Source organism: Solanum verrucosum, unplaced genomic scaffold (assembly GCF_900185275.1).
Source record: "Solanum verrucosum unplaced genomic scaffold, falcon-dt-bn FXZP01000267.1, whole genome shotgun sequence".
In the NCBI taxonomy this organism is placed as follows: domain Eukaryota; kingdom Viridiplantae; phylum Streptophyta; class Magnoliopsida; order Solanales; family Solanaceae; genus Solanum; species Solanum verrucosum.
In genome coordinates this window covers 316537-329746 of record NW_026019869.1, presented here as the reverse complement: position 1 = coordinate 329746, position 13210 = coordinate 316537, and the positions used below count along the sequence as shown (strand labels likewise).

The 13210-nt window shown below is 30.6% G+C and overlaps 1 protein-coding gene across 1 annotated transcript; it reads right to left on the bottom strand.

Annotated features, from left to right (window-relative positions):
- Positions 1–1119: 1119 nt before the first annotated feature.
- Positions 1120–1334, bottom strand: LOC125819037 (small polypeptide DEVIL 14). The gene has a single exon (XM_049498553.1). It carries the CDS (start codon positions 1315–1317, stop codon positions 1171–1173), a length of 147 nt encoding a protein of 48 aa, XP_049354510.1. The 5' UTR covers positions 1318–1334; the 3' UTR covers positions 1120–1170.
- Positions 1335–13210: the final 11876 nt, after the last annotated feature.

The following is a 13210-nucleotide window of genomic DNA, read 5'->3' as shown; positions in this document are numbered from 1 at the left end:
CAAGTATATGCAAACACATGATAACCTAAAAAAGGGATTTTAATATCTTTTTCATTTGATTCTCTCGAACACAAACAATTACCCTCATCTGCTCTCAAATCCTTCGTTCATTGTTACGGTCTCCATTTCTATTATTCTTTTCTAAGTCACTTGATCAAATGGTCGCTCTTCATATCCCTTTTGTGTTCTCTAGATTTGTTCTTTATTTGCTATTCTAATTTGGTCTAAACAGAGAAAGAAGGAAGATGAGTAGGGATGGCAATAGACCGGGTGGTTGCCGTTGTGATTTCAACCACACCACCCCATATCATGATTTGTTGTTTTCAACCCAATCTGCTCCGCCTCCATCCATCCCATCCCACATAATTTGTAAAAGAACATTTCAAATAATAGGTGCATAAGTTTTTAACTTAAAATTTTTAATTTTCTTTTAGAGTAACTGTTAACTACTAAATTAACATATTAGCCTAGCATTTAAATGCAATTTTATAATACTCTTCTTTTACGCACGTCAATAACATTATTTTTGATAGCTTTGAATTAGTTACATTTCATATAATTTTAAAAAAAAAATCAAAATTCAAATAGTGACATAATTTTTTCTTCTTTCTAGTTTTTTTGGCGATTCAATTTTTTTTTTCTCATAAATCAGTTTCAATTTTACTTGAAACTCATCATATGACTAGTGAGTGGTACCCAAACATGTGCAAAACTGATACAGAATTTGTGTGAACAGCGAATTAAAAGATTCTTTATCCCTAATCCGCAATCAACCCCAGTAAATTTTGAAAAAAAATATATTTATACCCGCCCCGCTCTGCACCAGCAAAAGCTCACCCTACATAGACTGTAAACCACCCCACGCCATGCCATCCCATATTCATTTTCTTAAATCAAATTGCAAAAAGAAGAATAATGGTCCATAATTATGGTCTATTTCCACATAAAAAAAAAACATAAAACACCTTGTCAATTAGTAATAAGAAAAGTGTCCTTGAGTATTATTCACTCATAAACTCTTTGTATACATTGTACATGTAATTTAACTCTACTCCTACACAAAAGTTAAGGCTATAATCACAATCCTTCAGAAACAAAACCTATACAATCGATCCATCGTTCATCACAAAACTTAACTAGAAATTAAGCCTATGACAACGATTATTATAATTAATCGTGCCAACATAGAAGCAAGACAGTACATCTCCAAATAATGTAAAGTCTCGCCCTTTGTTGTCTAACTTGCTTCGAACATCCTTGCCATTTCCTCATTTTCGAACTCCTTAATGATGACATTGAACTTGCAAGAGTAGCCATATATAGAAAACTCAAAATATTTTGAAGAAATTATAGTGTTTGATTTTGATGAGTAATGTTTAAAAGACTTGGAACATATATATAAAGAGTATAAGATATGTGAAAGGAAAATATGTGGTGAATAAAGGTTTTAAGAGGGTACATAAAAGGGACATGTTATGAAGTTTGTGTCAATAGATAAATTGGGGGCCATTTATGTCTTGTCTTTGTATTGTATGGATACCCTACATTAACGTATCTATCATACAGGTTTGCTGTATCACTAAATTATATAAATGTGAAATCATTTTCTTGTAGCCCCATCATCTATTGTTCATGGTGTTACAAAATAAATAGTGTACTTGTACAAGTGTATTTAATGTGAAAATGGACAGAGCAATAAGAGACCAAAGGACAAAATTAATAACATTGCATGGCTTCAAATTTTTTTTTAAAAAAGATACCAATAGTTTTGGAGATTTATATGTGGTGGTAAAACTTAGCATGACTTAGTCAACATGTGCTAATTAAGCAACGAAAAAAGGTAAAAAAAAAAATGTACTCTTAACGTATTATAAATGGTTTTAAGATGCTCTCCTTTCACCTATTAGATTAAAAATGTCTTCAACGTTTTTTTTAGGTCTAATAAGATGTAATTTGAGACTAATAAGATGAAACCACTTATTTCATTAAATGATTCATTTGTTGTGATGTCATTGTGATGTTAAAAAAAGACATTATTAGACCTATAAAAACATTGAAAGCATTTTTAATCTAATAGGTAGAAAGAGAATATATATTATATTTTAAAATTATTTATAATACGTTTTGAGCATTGTTAACCCTTTTCGATTAAACGATGACTCATAGTTCAATTTCCTCAACTTCAATGACCTATCATTTTTACAGTTCTACTATGTTAAATGAATTTTGTGTGTTCAATATGTTACTGAATTCACTAATTATTTGAGTTACTAAAGTTGAAATTTAATACTTATATATATATATTTTTTAATATTTATACGAGCATTAAATTAAAATTATTGAGTTTGACCAAATCTATAGAAAATACTAATTAGCTACGCTTTTCTCTACTTTTTGTAGCGATACTAGTTTGAAAGCTCACTAGCGTAAAGATCATTACTCATTAGTAACATCTTTATGACTTTCATTCTTTCTTTACTTGCCAGGCGTTTGGTTATAAATTTTATTTTATTTAAAAAAAAATTGAAATTTATAAAGCTGGAGTAAAAAGATAGATTGTTGTGTTTGGTTATAATTTTGTTTGCAAAATGATAGAAGAGATTAATTTATTTAAAATTTATAAAGATGAAATTGGAAACACATTTAAAGTACTTTTTTCAAATCTTATGACCTAACACTTATTTTGAAATAAAATGATTTTTTATTTTTTTAAAAAGTGAATAATTTTCTAAAAAACTCCATAATTGTCTAATTATTTTTCCACTTAATACTTCTACTATACAATTGTGTGGTCGTGCCACGTTAATATACAAAATTATTGTCTTCATAACCTACGACATCAAAATCACATACGCACTACACAATACTAGTAGTCTAGTACTAGCTTGGTTATGTACCAAAAAGTCTAACATTTTCTTGGTAAAAAAATGTGAATAATATTAATATTAAGAATATGAGACACAACCAACCAACTTGAACTATATTATATACATACATACAACTCTTTCTTTGTATAAATTCAACTCTATAGTAGACGAATGTTTGACATAATACCAACCATGAGATTCTAGTGTTTTCCAAGTGCCTCTTTAATTATATATCAAAGAAGAAGGAAGAGGGGCCAGGTCAAAGATATGATACTCTTCTCAAGTACATTAATTAGTTCAAATTCAAAAATATGTGATATCACGTGCACTCTGTCTCTTTAGGTAATAGTAGTAATGTGTACCATCAACGGAATAGTACAATAGATAAGACTGTTCATCATTTAATCAGATGTTTCAGGTTTGAGTTTTGAATATGAAAAAATTCTTGATAGGAAGCGTTTTCCCCCTGAATGGAACCATATACAATACAAATTTAAAATAGTCAGACTCTAATATACGTATATCAAATACCAAATGAAAAACTATTGTGTAGTGTGTGTGACCATATAACAACTTATATTTCATGTGACAAAAACAACATAAAAGGGATGTATAGTCAATTATCAGTTGCCGGCCACTTGTGATCATTGCCGCCCGAGAGGCAAACCAGTTCAATGTCTTTTCAATCAACACTTTGAAATTTATAGTAAGATAATATTCTTCAATTCAATTATTCAGAGTATAGAGTCAAATTTAGGGGTCAGTTGGTTCAGTTTCATTTTATAGATTATCGAATTTTGATTTTTAAATATGCTAAATCAATAACTGATTTAATAAGATATTTTTATCGGTTTTCAGTTTTTGGTTTATCGATTATTTCGATTTAATCAATAAGAAAATGCTTATAAAATACTCCCTCCATCCATTTTTAGTTGTCATATTGTGTTTCAAAAGTCAATTTGACTATTTTTTAAAGTTAAATTAGATTACATTATTAAATCAATATTTTAAACAAAAAAATAAATATTCAAAAACTATACAAAAAGTACTATAAATTATATTTTTTGCATATCAATATGATGAAAAAAATACATTATAAAATGTTATTCAAAATTCTTATCGTTTGACTCTAAGAAAAGAAATCATAACAACTAAAAGTGGACAGAGGGTGTAATTGTATGACTTCTCCAACAATTTGGTGTGACAAGACAATAATGTAATTTACAGAATGCACAGAAACTAGAAACAATAGTAGTTAACATGAAAACAACTATACAGTGCAACACAATAAAAGAATTACGACAATAATGTGAATTGAAGGTTAAAGGGCAAATGTAGTAACAAATAAGGTATTAATATTAATATTTAATATTTATGTAGGGGTAAAATAGTAAATTACTATTGTCTTGATGAGTTATCAATTTACCCAATAACATAATATTAAAAAATCAATATCGAACCAATAATCCAATATATTTTTTATAAAACTATAACAAAACTCAATATTTTTTCGGTTCGATTTATCGATCGATTCGACTTTTGCAAACTTCGTGTCAAACCTCTCTATAATAATCATCTGATATTTTATACTAATATTTCATTACAATAGTCTAATTTTCTTTGAAAATGATTTTTGTATTATGTTATATTATATATTTTCTATAACAATATCTCATTATAATTTGAATTTTTTAAAAAAAATTTCGAGACAAACATTTTTATAAATAGATTTGACTATAAATTTCCATCATCCTTTGCCAAGGACATAGTTCACATTTTCTTCACCCAAGTTGACTTGGACCCTTGATTTTAATTTTTTAACTATTGGGTTTCTTTTTAATTTGTATTGTGATTCTATGAATTTAATGTATATCGAAAAGTACTCTTATATTAAAGATAAAGCGCTCTCTAGCAAAGATGATATTCAGGCTTGAATCAAAATGTAATATCCCAGAAAAAAATTTCGAACTAAGACTCGAACCATCCTTCGTTGTGAGTAGGCTTTTACCGAGAAATTAAAACTTCTTAAGTGTTAAGGTCACTAGATGTAGCGTCTTGAGTTCCAAAAAGAATTAAATTGGAAATAGCAAAATCTGAAATTTTGCAAGTTAAGCTAAGTATGAGTTTTGGGTCGACTTCAAATGATCATAACTCCTAGCTCAAGATGAGTTAGGTGTTCTACCAGATACCGTAGGAAAGATCTTTGAATTATCTTTCCAACGCCGCTGAGTTTGCTAAGTTTCGAGGTCGGATAAGTGAGATATGGCCTTTTGAAGTTAGGCTGTCAAGTTAAGGAAAGTTAGCCGAAAATAGTGAGGGGTATTTTGGCCTTTTCCTTACCCAATCAGATTTAATTCGTTTTTAGTAATATTTTAGGGTCTAATCCTATTCGGTTCAGTTTTATAATTCTAAAATTAGCCTAGGGTTTTAGTTGAGAGAAAAGAAGAGAAAAAAGGAGAAAAGAGGAGAGGATCAAGCGTCCGTCGAGATCCTTGAGTGTTGTAGCGGATTTTCGCCATGGGTTTGATCCCTAAGAGGTATGTGAGATCACATAGCATTGGGTTAGTTCACCCACGTGCCAAGCATGCTTAATTCAGCGTATTTTCGTCCTAAAAAGATTGAGAAATTGATGTTCTTGATAGTTGTTCTTGATTTGATTTCGTTCTTGAATATGAGTTGGGATTAAGGAGTTTCTTGTTGATTAAGTGTTGTTTCCTTGAGTTGTTTGGGTTAGATTTTGTGTATATGATTTGAGTAGATGAATCTAAAGTGAATTTGAGAAAAAGAATCAGATTAAAACGATTTAGGATCAGAAAACGAGAGGAAAAAGGTTCGTCAGTTTTGCCTGGGGCAATGCTGGCACGACGCGCCCCCGTTGCGCCAGGAAGGCTAGGGCGACGCCCCAGCAGTGCGCCAGATTTGAGCCCCAGTAAGTTGGGGTAGGCGCGGCACACCCGGGATGCGCCCAAATCGTCTTTTTTTCACCAGTTTTCGTCGTTTAGCCTATTTAAGTCCTTCTAAAGTGTATTAACACTTCCTATTGATTGTAACTACTCTAAATGACTTCTAAACATCTAGAAATCATCCAAAAACATGAATCATAACCTTGAATCCATAAATTCAAATTCAAGGAAAGTTAAGAGCCAAGTTTAGGAAGTTTTTTGAGTCTTTTCAAGAAGTCTTTTGCAGATGCTTTTAACTTTGTTTGAAGACTTACAGTTCATGTTGAGTAAAGAGTAAAGAGTAAAGATTGAAGTTCATTTCTTCAAAAAGTATATGGGGACTAAGTATTCCCAAAAAGATTTTAAATGTTTTCACATTTAAATAAGAACGGAAACTGAGATTTTCAAAGAGCCTTCGGGCTAGTTTTCAGAAAAGAGAAATAGCTTTCTAAATGAAACAAGCAGGGAAACTGAGATTTCCGAGATGACCTTTGAACTAAGTTTTTGAGCACTAATCTCAAATCACAGAAAGAAGTATGATTTTAAAACATAAAGAGCTAGTATATTTTGGGAGTAGTATTGAGCACCGATATGGGGGAGAGTTCAGATAACTCACAGCCCCCATAAACCATGTAGCCATCATGGGTAGAAAAGGGTCATACTTTTTAGATGAATCATTTTCGCATAGACTAGTGGATCCACTTAGTGAGTTAGCTTTCTATATCACGACAATGTATAGGATGGGCTTCGGCAGCGTGAGGTAAAGTGTTGTATCATCACTATTGTTCTTAAGTGATGGTTGTCGGTTAGAGAAACTCCCACAACAGTAGTAGCATGGTTCCTCAAGGGTTTTGCTTAGTGTGAATAAGGGTATGGGACTTCATTCATGCATTGCACAAGTAGACTTTGAAAGGGAGCATGGTTTGTCTTTTTAAGATATTATGATTGTGAATTGACAACATGTTTTCAACAGTTTTTCTTTATATTGAACTTGTTTTAAACTGCGTTATAATGAAATGAGTTTATTTAAGTATTCAAGAGTTGAGAAGAGCCAAGGTAAGTGTTTCTTTCACAATCTCTTTCGAGCCTATGTTGTTTTAGCATTTCAACTCGCATTCTCGTACATTCAATGTACTAATGTCAGTTGGCCTGCATCGTCTTATGATGCAGACACAGATAACTAGGATCGGCATCCGGCGCATTCGTTGATCCAGTGAGCAGTTCAGAGTCTGTTGGTGAGCGTCTTTGCATTCCAGAGGACTCCTTCACATTGCTTTCAGTTTTAGTATTAGTTCATTAGGATGTCGCAGGCCTGTCCCGACATCCATCTCAGTTGTTTAGAGGCTTCATAGATAGTCAGACAGTCAGACAGTCAATTAGTGAATTCAGTTGCCTTTACTTTTCATTTCATATGTTAAGACTTAAGTTGTCATTTTGGCCAAGTTGAATGTTGACTATTAAACATTCTAAGTTATTTCATTAGCTAAGTTGAGTAGTGTTCTATTGATCTTTATAAAGATGCATATAGTCTTCCGTTGAGTTAGTAAGTCAGGTCAAGGGTTCGCTTGAGGCCAGCAGTGGTCTTCGAGTGTCGGCCACGTCCAAGGTGTAGGCTCAGAGCGTGACACAAAAATCTCTGATCTTTGTTTGAATACATTTATATGTTAGTATACTTTCTTATTTCTAATTTATATAGCATATAATTTTTTTTATAAAGATACATTTCTATATTAGGAAATAATTAACTTTTTACTTTCCATCTTAAGCTTAATGAAAAACTTTTATAACATGCTTAATGTCATTGCCCATTAGTTTATTCAACAGCATGCACAATTGTATTAACATATTTTAATTAGATTATAAATTTCAAAAGTTCTTACTTCTCATATATCTTAAATTTCCCGTCTATTTAAATTATGTCAATTTATGCTCTTCATTTGCTAGAAAATCAGCATATAATTAGTTTGTCTATCTCCAAATGCATGTGTTTGAAACATGTCGTTATTTTGCTACCACCTATAAACCGAAAAAATCGGAGAAAATTATTAAATAGTATATCTAACACAAAAAAAATTATGTGAAAAATTTCTTGCTAAATAAAAAGGCAAATTCATGGCCAAGTACTTTAATTTGACTAATCATTTGAGAAATAATAACGAGATTATCGTTACAGTCCAATAATTGCAATTACACCATATAGATTTTACACAATATTAGTGTAACAATGATTCAAATCATTAAGTCCTCATGAGGTGTTTAGTGCACTTTTCATTTTTACTTAAATTTTTTAAAATTCAAATCTTAAAAAATAAAATTATTTTAAAGTAATTTTTTGAGATATCAAACAATAAATAGAAAACAACAAAAAATAATTGTACATGTCAATACCTTATTCAAAAAAATAAAAAATAAAATCACATCTTCTTAATTATCTCTCCTTGTCATGAGTCATGACTCACCCCCTCCCAAAGGAAAAAAATTAGATTTTTTATTCACAAAACTAAAACTAAAACTAAAAATAAAATAAAAAATTGAATAATTGCATCCCAATCATAATGAAAATATTGAACTTCCATACTAGATGGGGCTTATAAATCAAAACAAACAAATAGGGAACATAGAAAATAACTTCACATGGCATGTGACTTATCATAAAGACAAATATTGGCCAACTAATTCTAAAGATAATAAATTGGCTTTGTTTTGTGGTAGTGACATCTATTTTATTTTTAATTAATTAAAAGAAGAATATAATTCCTAAAGTATATTAGTCCAACATGCCCACGAGGTATGTATATATTACATACTTCTCCCTTTGTTGAATGTTCACTTAAAGACAAGCAAGCATACACAAGAAAACTCCAAACCTTATCTCAATGCTATGATTAATTTTTTTTCAATTGATGTTTGTTTAGATGTGACATTGCTTAATTTGTTAGGCCAATGTTGGAATTTGAATTTGAATTTTATGAATATTAAAATTTAAAAGTTTAAAGAACCCTCAATTGGTTATCTAACTGATTTCTTGTTGATACTTAGGTAAAGTTAATAAATCTTCTTGTTAGTATAGTTAACTAGTCTGTTGTATTCCTCCTTTCATTTCTTTTAGTTGTCATGATAAGATTTAACACAACATTTAAAAAAATGTTAATAAGGAGTGTTGTTTGACCAATATCTCTCTTATTAATTCTTTAATATTTATCTATATATATATGTCTCTTAATTCTAGAATAATTAATATTAAGCGTAAAGTTAGAAAAATATAATTAGTTCTCTCTTGATTGTTTAAATTAACAACTATTTTGAAACAAATATTTTTAATATACATGACTATCAAAAAGAAACAGAAGGAATATCATACAACATCTTTTCCGCCATTAACCTCAACCATTCAAACATACGTGATACGTTCATGACTATTAATAGTACAAAATAAATGTACAACTTACATCTGATCAATTTGTCACAACTATCCGCACCTAAAGGTGTGAATGAAAAATGAAGAGTTGAGATTTTTCTAAAGAGTTGTGATTTTTACGAAAGGTTGTGATTTTTTTTTTAAGGGTTTTAATTTTTTGGAAAGATTGTGACTTTTTCAAAGGGACTTTCCGATAAGGCACAATAAACATTTGTTTACACTACCCTTTTATTGTCTATAAATAGAGGGGTTCCTCTTTCCAAAACAACGATTTTTTGAACTTTTTCTTATTCTGCAGAAACAAATTCTAGTGTACTTTACTATCTTTGAGTGAATCGCTCACACCATGATTTTAGGTACCAATACATCGGTGAGTAAGATCGATCTATTCTAGGAGGATATATTACATTAGCCTCGAGTACTTGAGAGGAATAATTTTCTTAAGGATACACTGTGTATTCAGCGAACTCGATTTTCTTCTTTTCAATATTGTTTATGTTTTCTTGTAGATTATATTTTCTTTACTGATGTTAACTTTATAGTTTGAAAATATACTTTAAACTTTGTTGTTTCTTACAAAATTTTGCAAAGTTATTCTTCTAAGTATCTTAGTATAATACAAATAGATAGCAATATCCACCACAATATATAATTATCCAATTAATATAAATCATAAGCACATTTTTTAGAAATACAACAAAACAGTAAAATCATGTAAATCATATTCAGAAATACAATAAAACAATATAATCTTCATCTGGCCAGAACCCTCTAACACTCCCTCAATAATTATATGTCTCACTCTAGTCTGTACGCACATGCTTAAGGGTCTTAATTTTATCCATATAATCATGGCCTGAAAGGTGCCTAGGTGTTCATGTACTGTATTAAGTGATACACAAATTCATCATTCATAAGATCATCACAATATACAATTAATATGGTAAAAAGATACAATGGGGGATAAGTGTAACTACTCGTCCCTTCGTCACATGAGAACTATTTGTGAAAGAAATCAAGCTAGAAAACTTTTTGAATAACGACTTGAAAATTTTAGCCTAGGCTACTCTCTGATGGAATATGAGCGAGATAGAGTCGAGGACAATCCAGAAATGGATTGGATAATATTTCTAAACTTGAATTAATTTTTCTATTTGCTAAGATATTAAGGAGTCTATAGGTTCAGAATCAAATTCAGGTGAGTAAAACTCCTGAAATCAAACTTGGCATGAAGGAAATAGTTAATTTGGGACATTAAGGGTCAAAGGTATGTTGCAAAAAAGGGTTTTTCAGGAGATTCAAGTCTCTGGAGTTCATGTTATCTACTATAGCAAGCGACAAGACGCTATAGTAGGCACATGTAGGCGCTATAATGGGATGAGAACCACTATAGCAAGGTAAATCGAGATTTTATGCAGAAAAAGTTTTAAAACCTCCTATTTTCTAAAACATTGTTAATGTGATTATTGCATGTTGGTCCATGAGTGACCGAAATTTGTGTTTAAATGTTGGGATAGTTCTTGTGTAGATCGGATTTGTATGTTAAATATTGTGGATGGTGTTTTAGGGATCTTTGGTGGTCCAGATTATTTGAAAGGTGTAATGAATCAGGTATGGCTTGTCGTGCTAAGGTTGTTCATGTTTATTGTTCATATTAACTCAAGGTGAGGAGACTGAAAGTTCGGACTATGCTATACTTGTGATTACAATTGTATATTATTTGTTTTGTTAAGTTTTGATTACAATGCATGGCTAATGACCCGATCTGATGCATAGTTTTATTGTTGAGACTATCTATGATTGTTCAGTGTTTAGAACATATAAGGCAAGGGATATTTGAGTCAAGATGACCGAGTTGGTGTAAGGTGGGAGTTTCAGGTACTGGTTCAAAAGGGCCCGATATTAGCATGAAAACTTGAAAGAGAGTAGTAGGTTGGTTAACAGAGCTAGTTGTGGCCTTTCATTCGGAAATCTCTATGTGATAGAAGGGTTAGATTATGATTCAATATGAGAGTGACATAATAGGTAGGCTTGGGAAGCCTTAGGGTGATATAACATGTAGGCTTGAGAAGCCTTAGAGTCGTTTAACATGTATGCTTGGGAAGTCTTAGGGTGGCATAACAGGTTGGCTTGTGAAGCCTTAAAATGACATGAAAGGTAGGCTTGAGAAACCTTAGAGTAACATAAAAAGTAGGCTTGAGAAGCTTAGAGTAGAAAGATGGTCGATTGTTTAATGGTAGAGTTGGCAACGAAATGTATAAGGTAGGACGCTGAGATCAAAATGTACTAGTTTATGGGTGTTATACCTAGGATGGTGAAAGCATGTAGATAGAGACTTGGGGTGGTGTAACTTTCATATTTCATGTTTCCTTCTGAATGTCTACTTTCTATTATGTGGTCGATTTGGATCGATCGATGATGCCTACTAGTACGTGTTATTTGTACTAATACTACTCTTGCTATGAAATTGTCATAGTCTGATTGTAGAATTCAGTGATGTTTCTTAGGTGAATGCGATGGTAATATCTGACAGCTTCTACTCAATGTTCCTTATGGTGGGAGTTGTATCTTATTTTCTTTATAAACTATATCATCTTAGTAGCTTTTATACTTGTTTAGTCTAGTACCTTGGGGAGTTAGTGTGTTCTTTTGTAAATAACCTTGAGTTTTAAATCTAGTTAATAGTAATTCCATAATTGCATAGGGTGTTAGATTATGTTTTATTCATTTTCCGCGTGTTATAATGAAATTTGTGATTGAGGGTTCTCTTATCTAAGTGTAATAGTAAACGTCCTCACGATCCAATGGATTGGATCTTGGATCGTAATAATAAGTCTCCTCATTATTATACTTAACATAGTAAAAGAAACTCTGCATTAAATATTTATATAAACATCAAATTATAATTGCTTAATTCATAATGTTACTTCATTAAATCACTTAACTACGATAACTTGATGTATTTTGATTTAAGAAGGGTATAGATATAACACTTGTTGACAATGTATGTACAGTCAGTGGCGGATTCAGGATTTTCATTTAGGGGTTCGAAAAATAAAAGAATAAACGCGTGAATAAGCCAACAAAATATAATTCCAAGGAAGTAGTAGTATATAGTTTATAGGTACAAAAAGTTAGTTTTGTTATAACATATCTTTAGCACGTTTGGATTTTTTTAGATTTAAATCTTCTCTTTTAGAATTATTTTTTTTAAAAAAAAAGGTGAAAAATTGGTCCTGAAACTAAATGAAGTGAAGATAAAAAATTAAAATGTTAACAATAAGATTTGAACCCTGAATGCAAGAGTCAATTTAAAAGTAGAACTACCAATACACTATAACTTATTTCTTGTTCATGAGAGGGTTCAAAATTAATATATCTATATAAATATAAAAGATTTACCTTATATATACCATATAATTTTTTACCAAAAAATTCAGGTGAACTCCTAAAACCCATATGTATCCGCCCCTGTGTACAGTTCTAAGGAGACAAGAAAATACTAATGAGCTTTAACTCAAAACATTGACATCGAAATACTACTATTTTTAATACAAAAACCTTACAAAAAACAGATTTTTTTAAAAGAAACTCTAAAAGCAGGCAAACATCTTGAACAATCTGGAAAAAACATAAAGCAAATTATAATAACACTGTGATAATTATAATATTTCTTTTGACATACTTTATTTGTCACATTTTCTATATACACGTTCCTTAATGAACTATGTATTTTAACTATTATGTTAAGTCTCTTTTCAATGAATATTCTCTTTATTTACTAACATGTTCTCTTCACTTAGAAAATCATTTATTTTAAAAATAATATTTTTTTTGTCTCAATTTATGTGACACTTTTTATTTTTTGAGAGTCAAACAATTCAAGTTTGATAGGAAATTTGCACGTAGAATCTTTAATTTTTTTGAAATGAAATTTATATATTTGTTAACTACGTAAAAAGTATTATAAGTCATAATAATTG

Coding starts and splice junctions, on each gene's coding strand:
- LOC125819037 (XM_049498553.1), bottom strand. CDS start 1,317: ATGGCTACTCTTGCAAGTTCAATGTCATCATTAAGGAGTTCGAAAATG.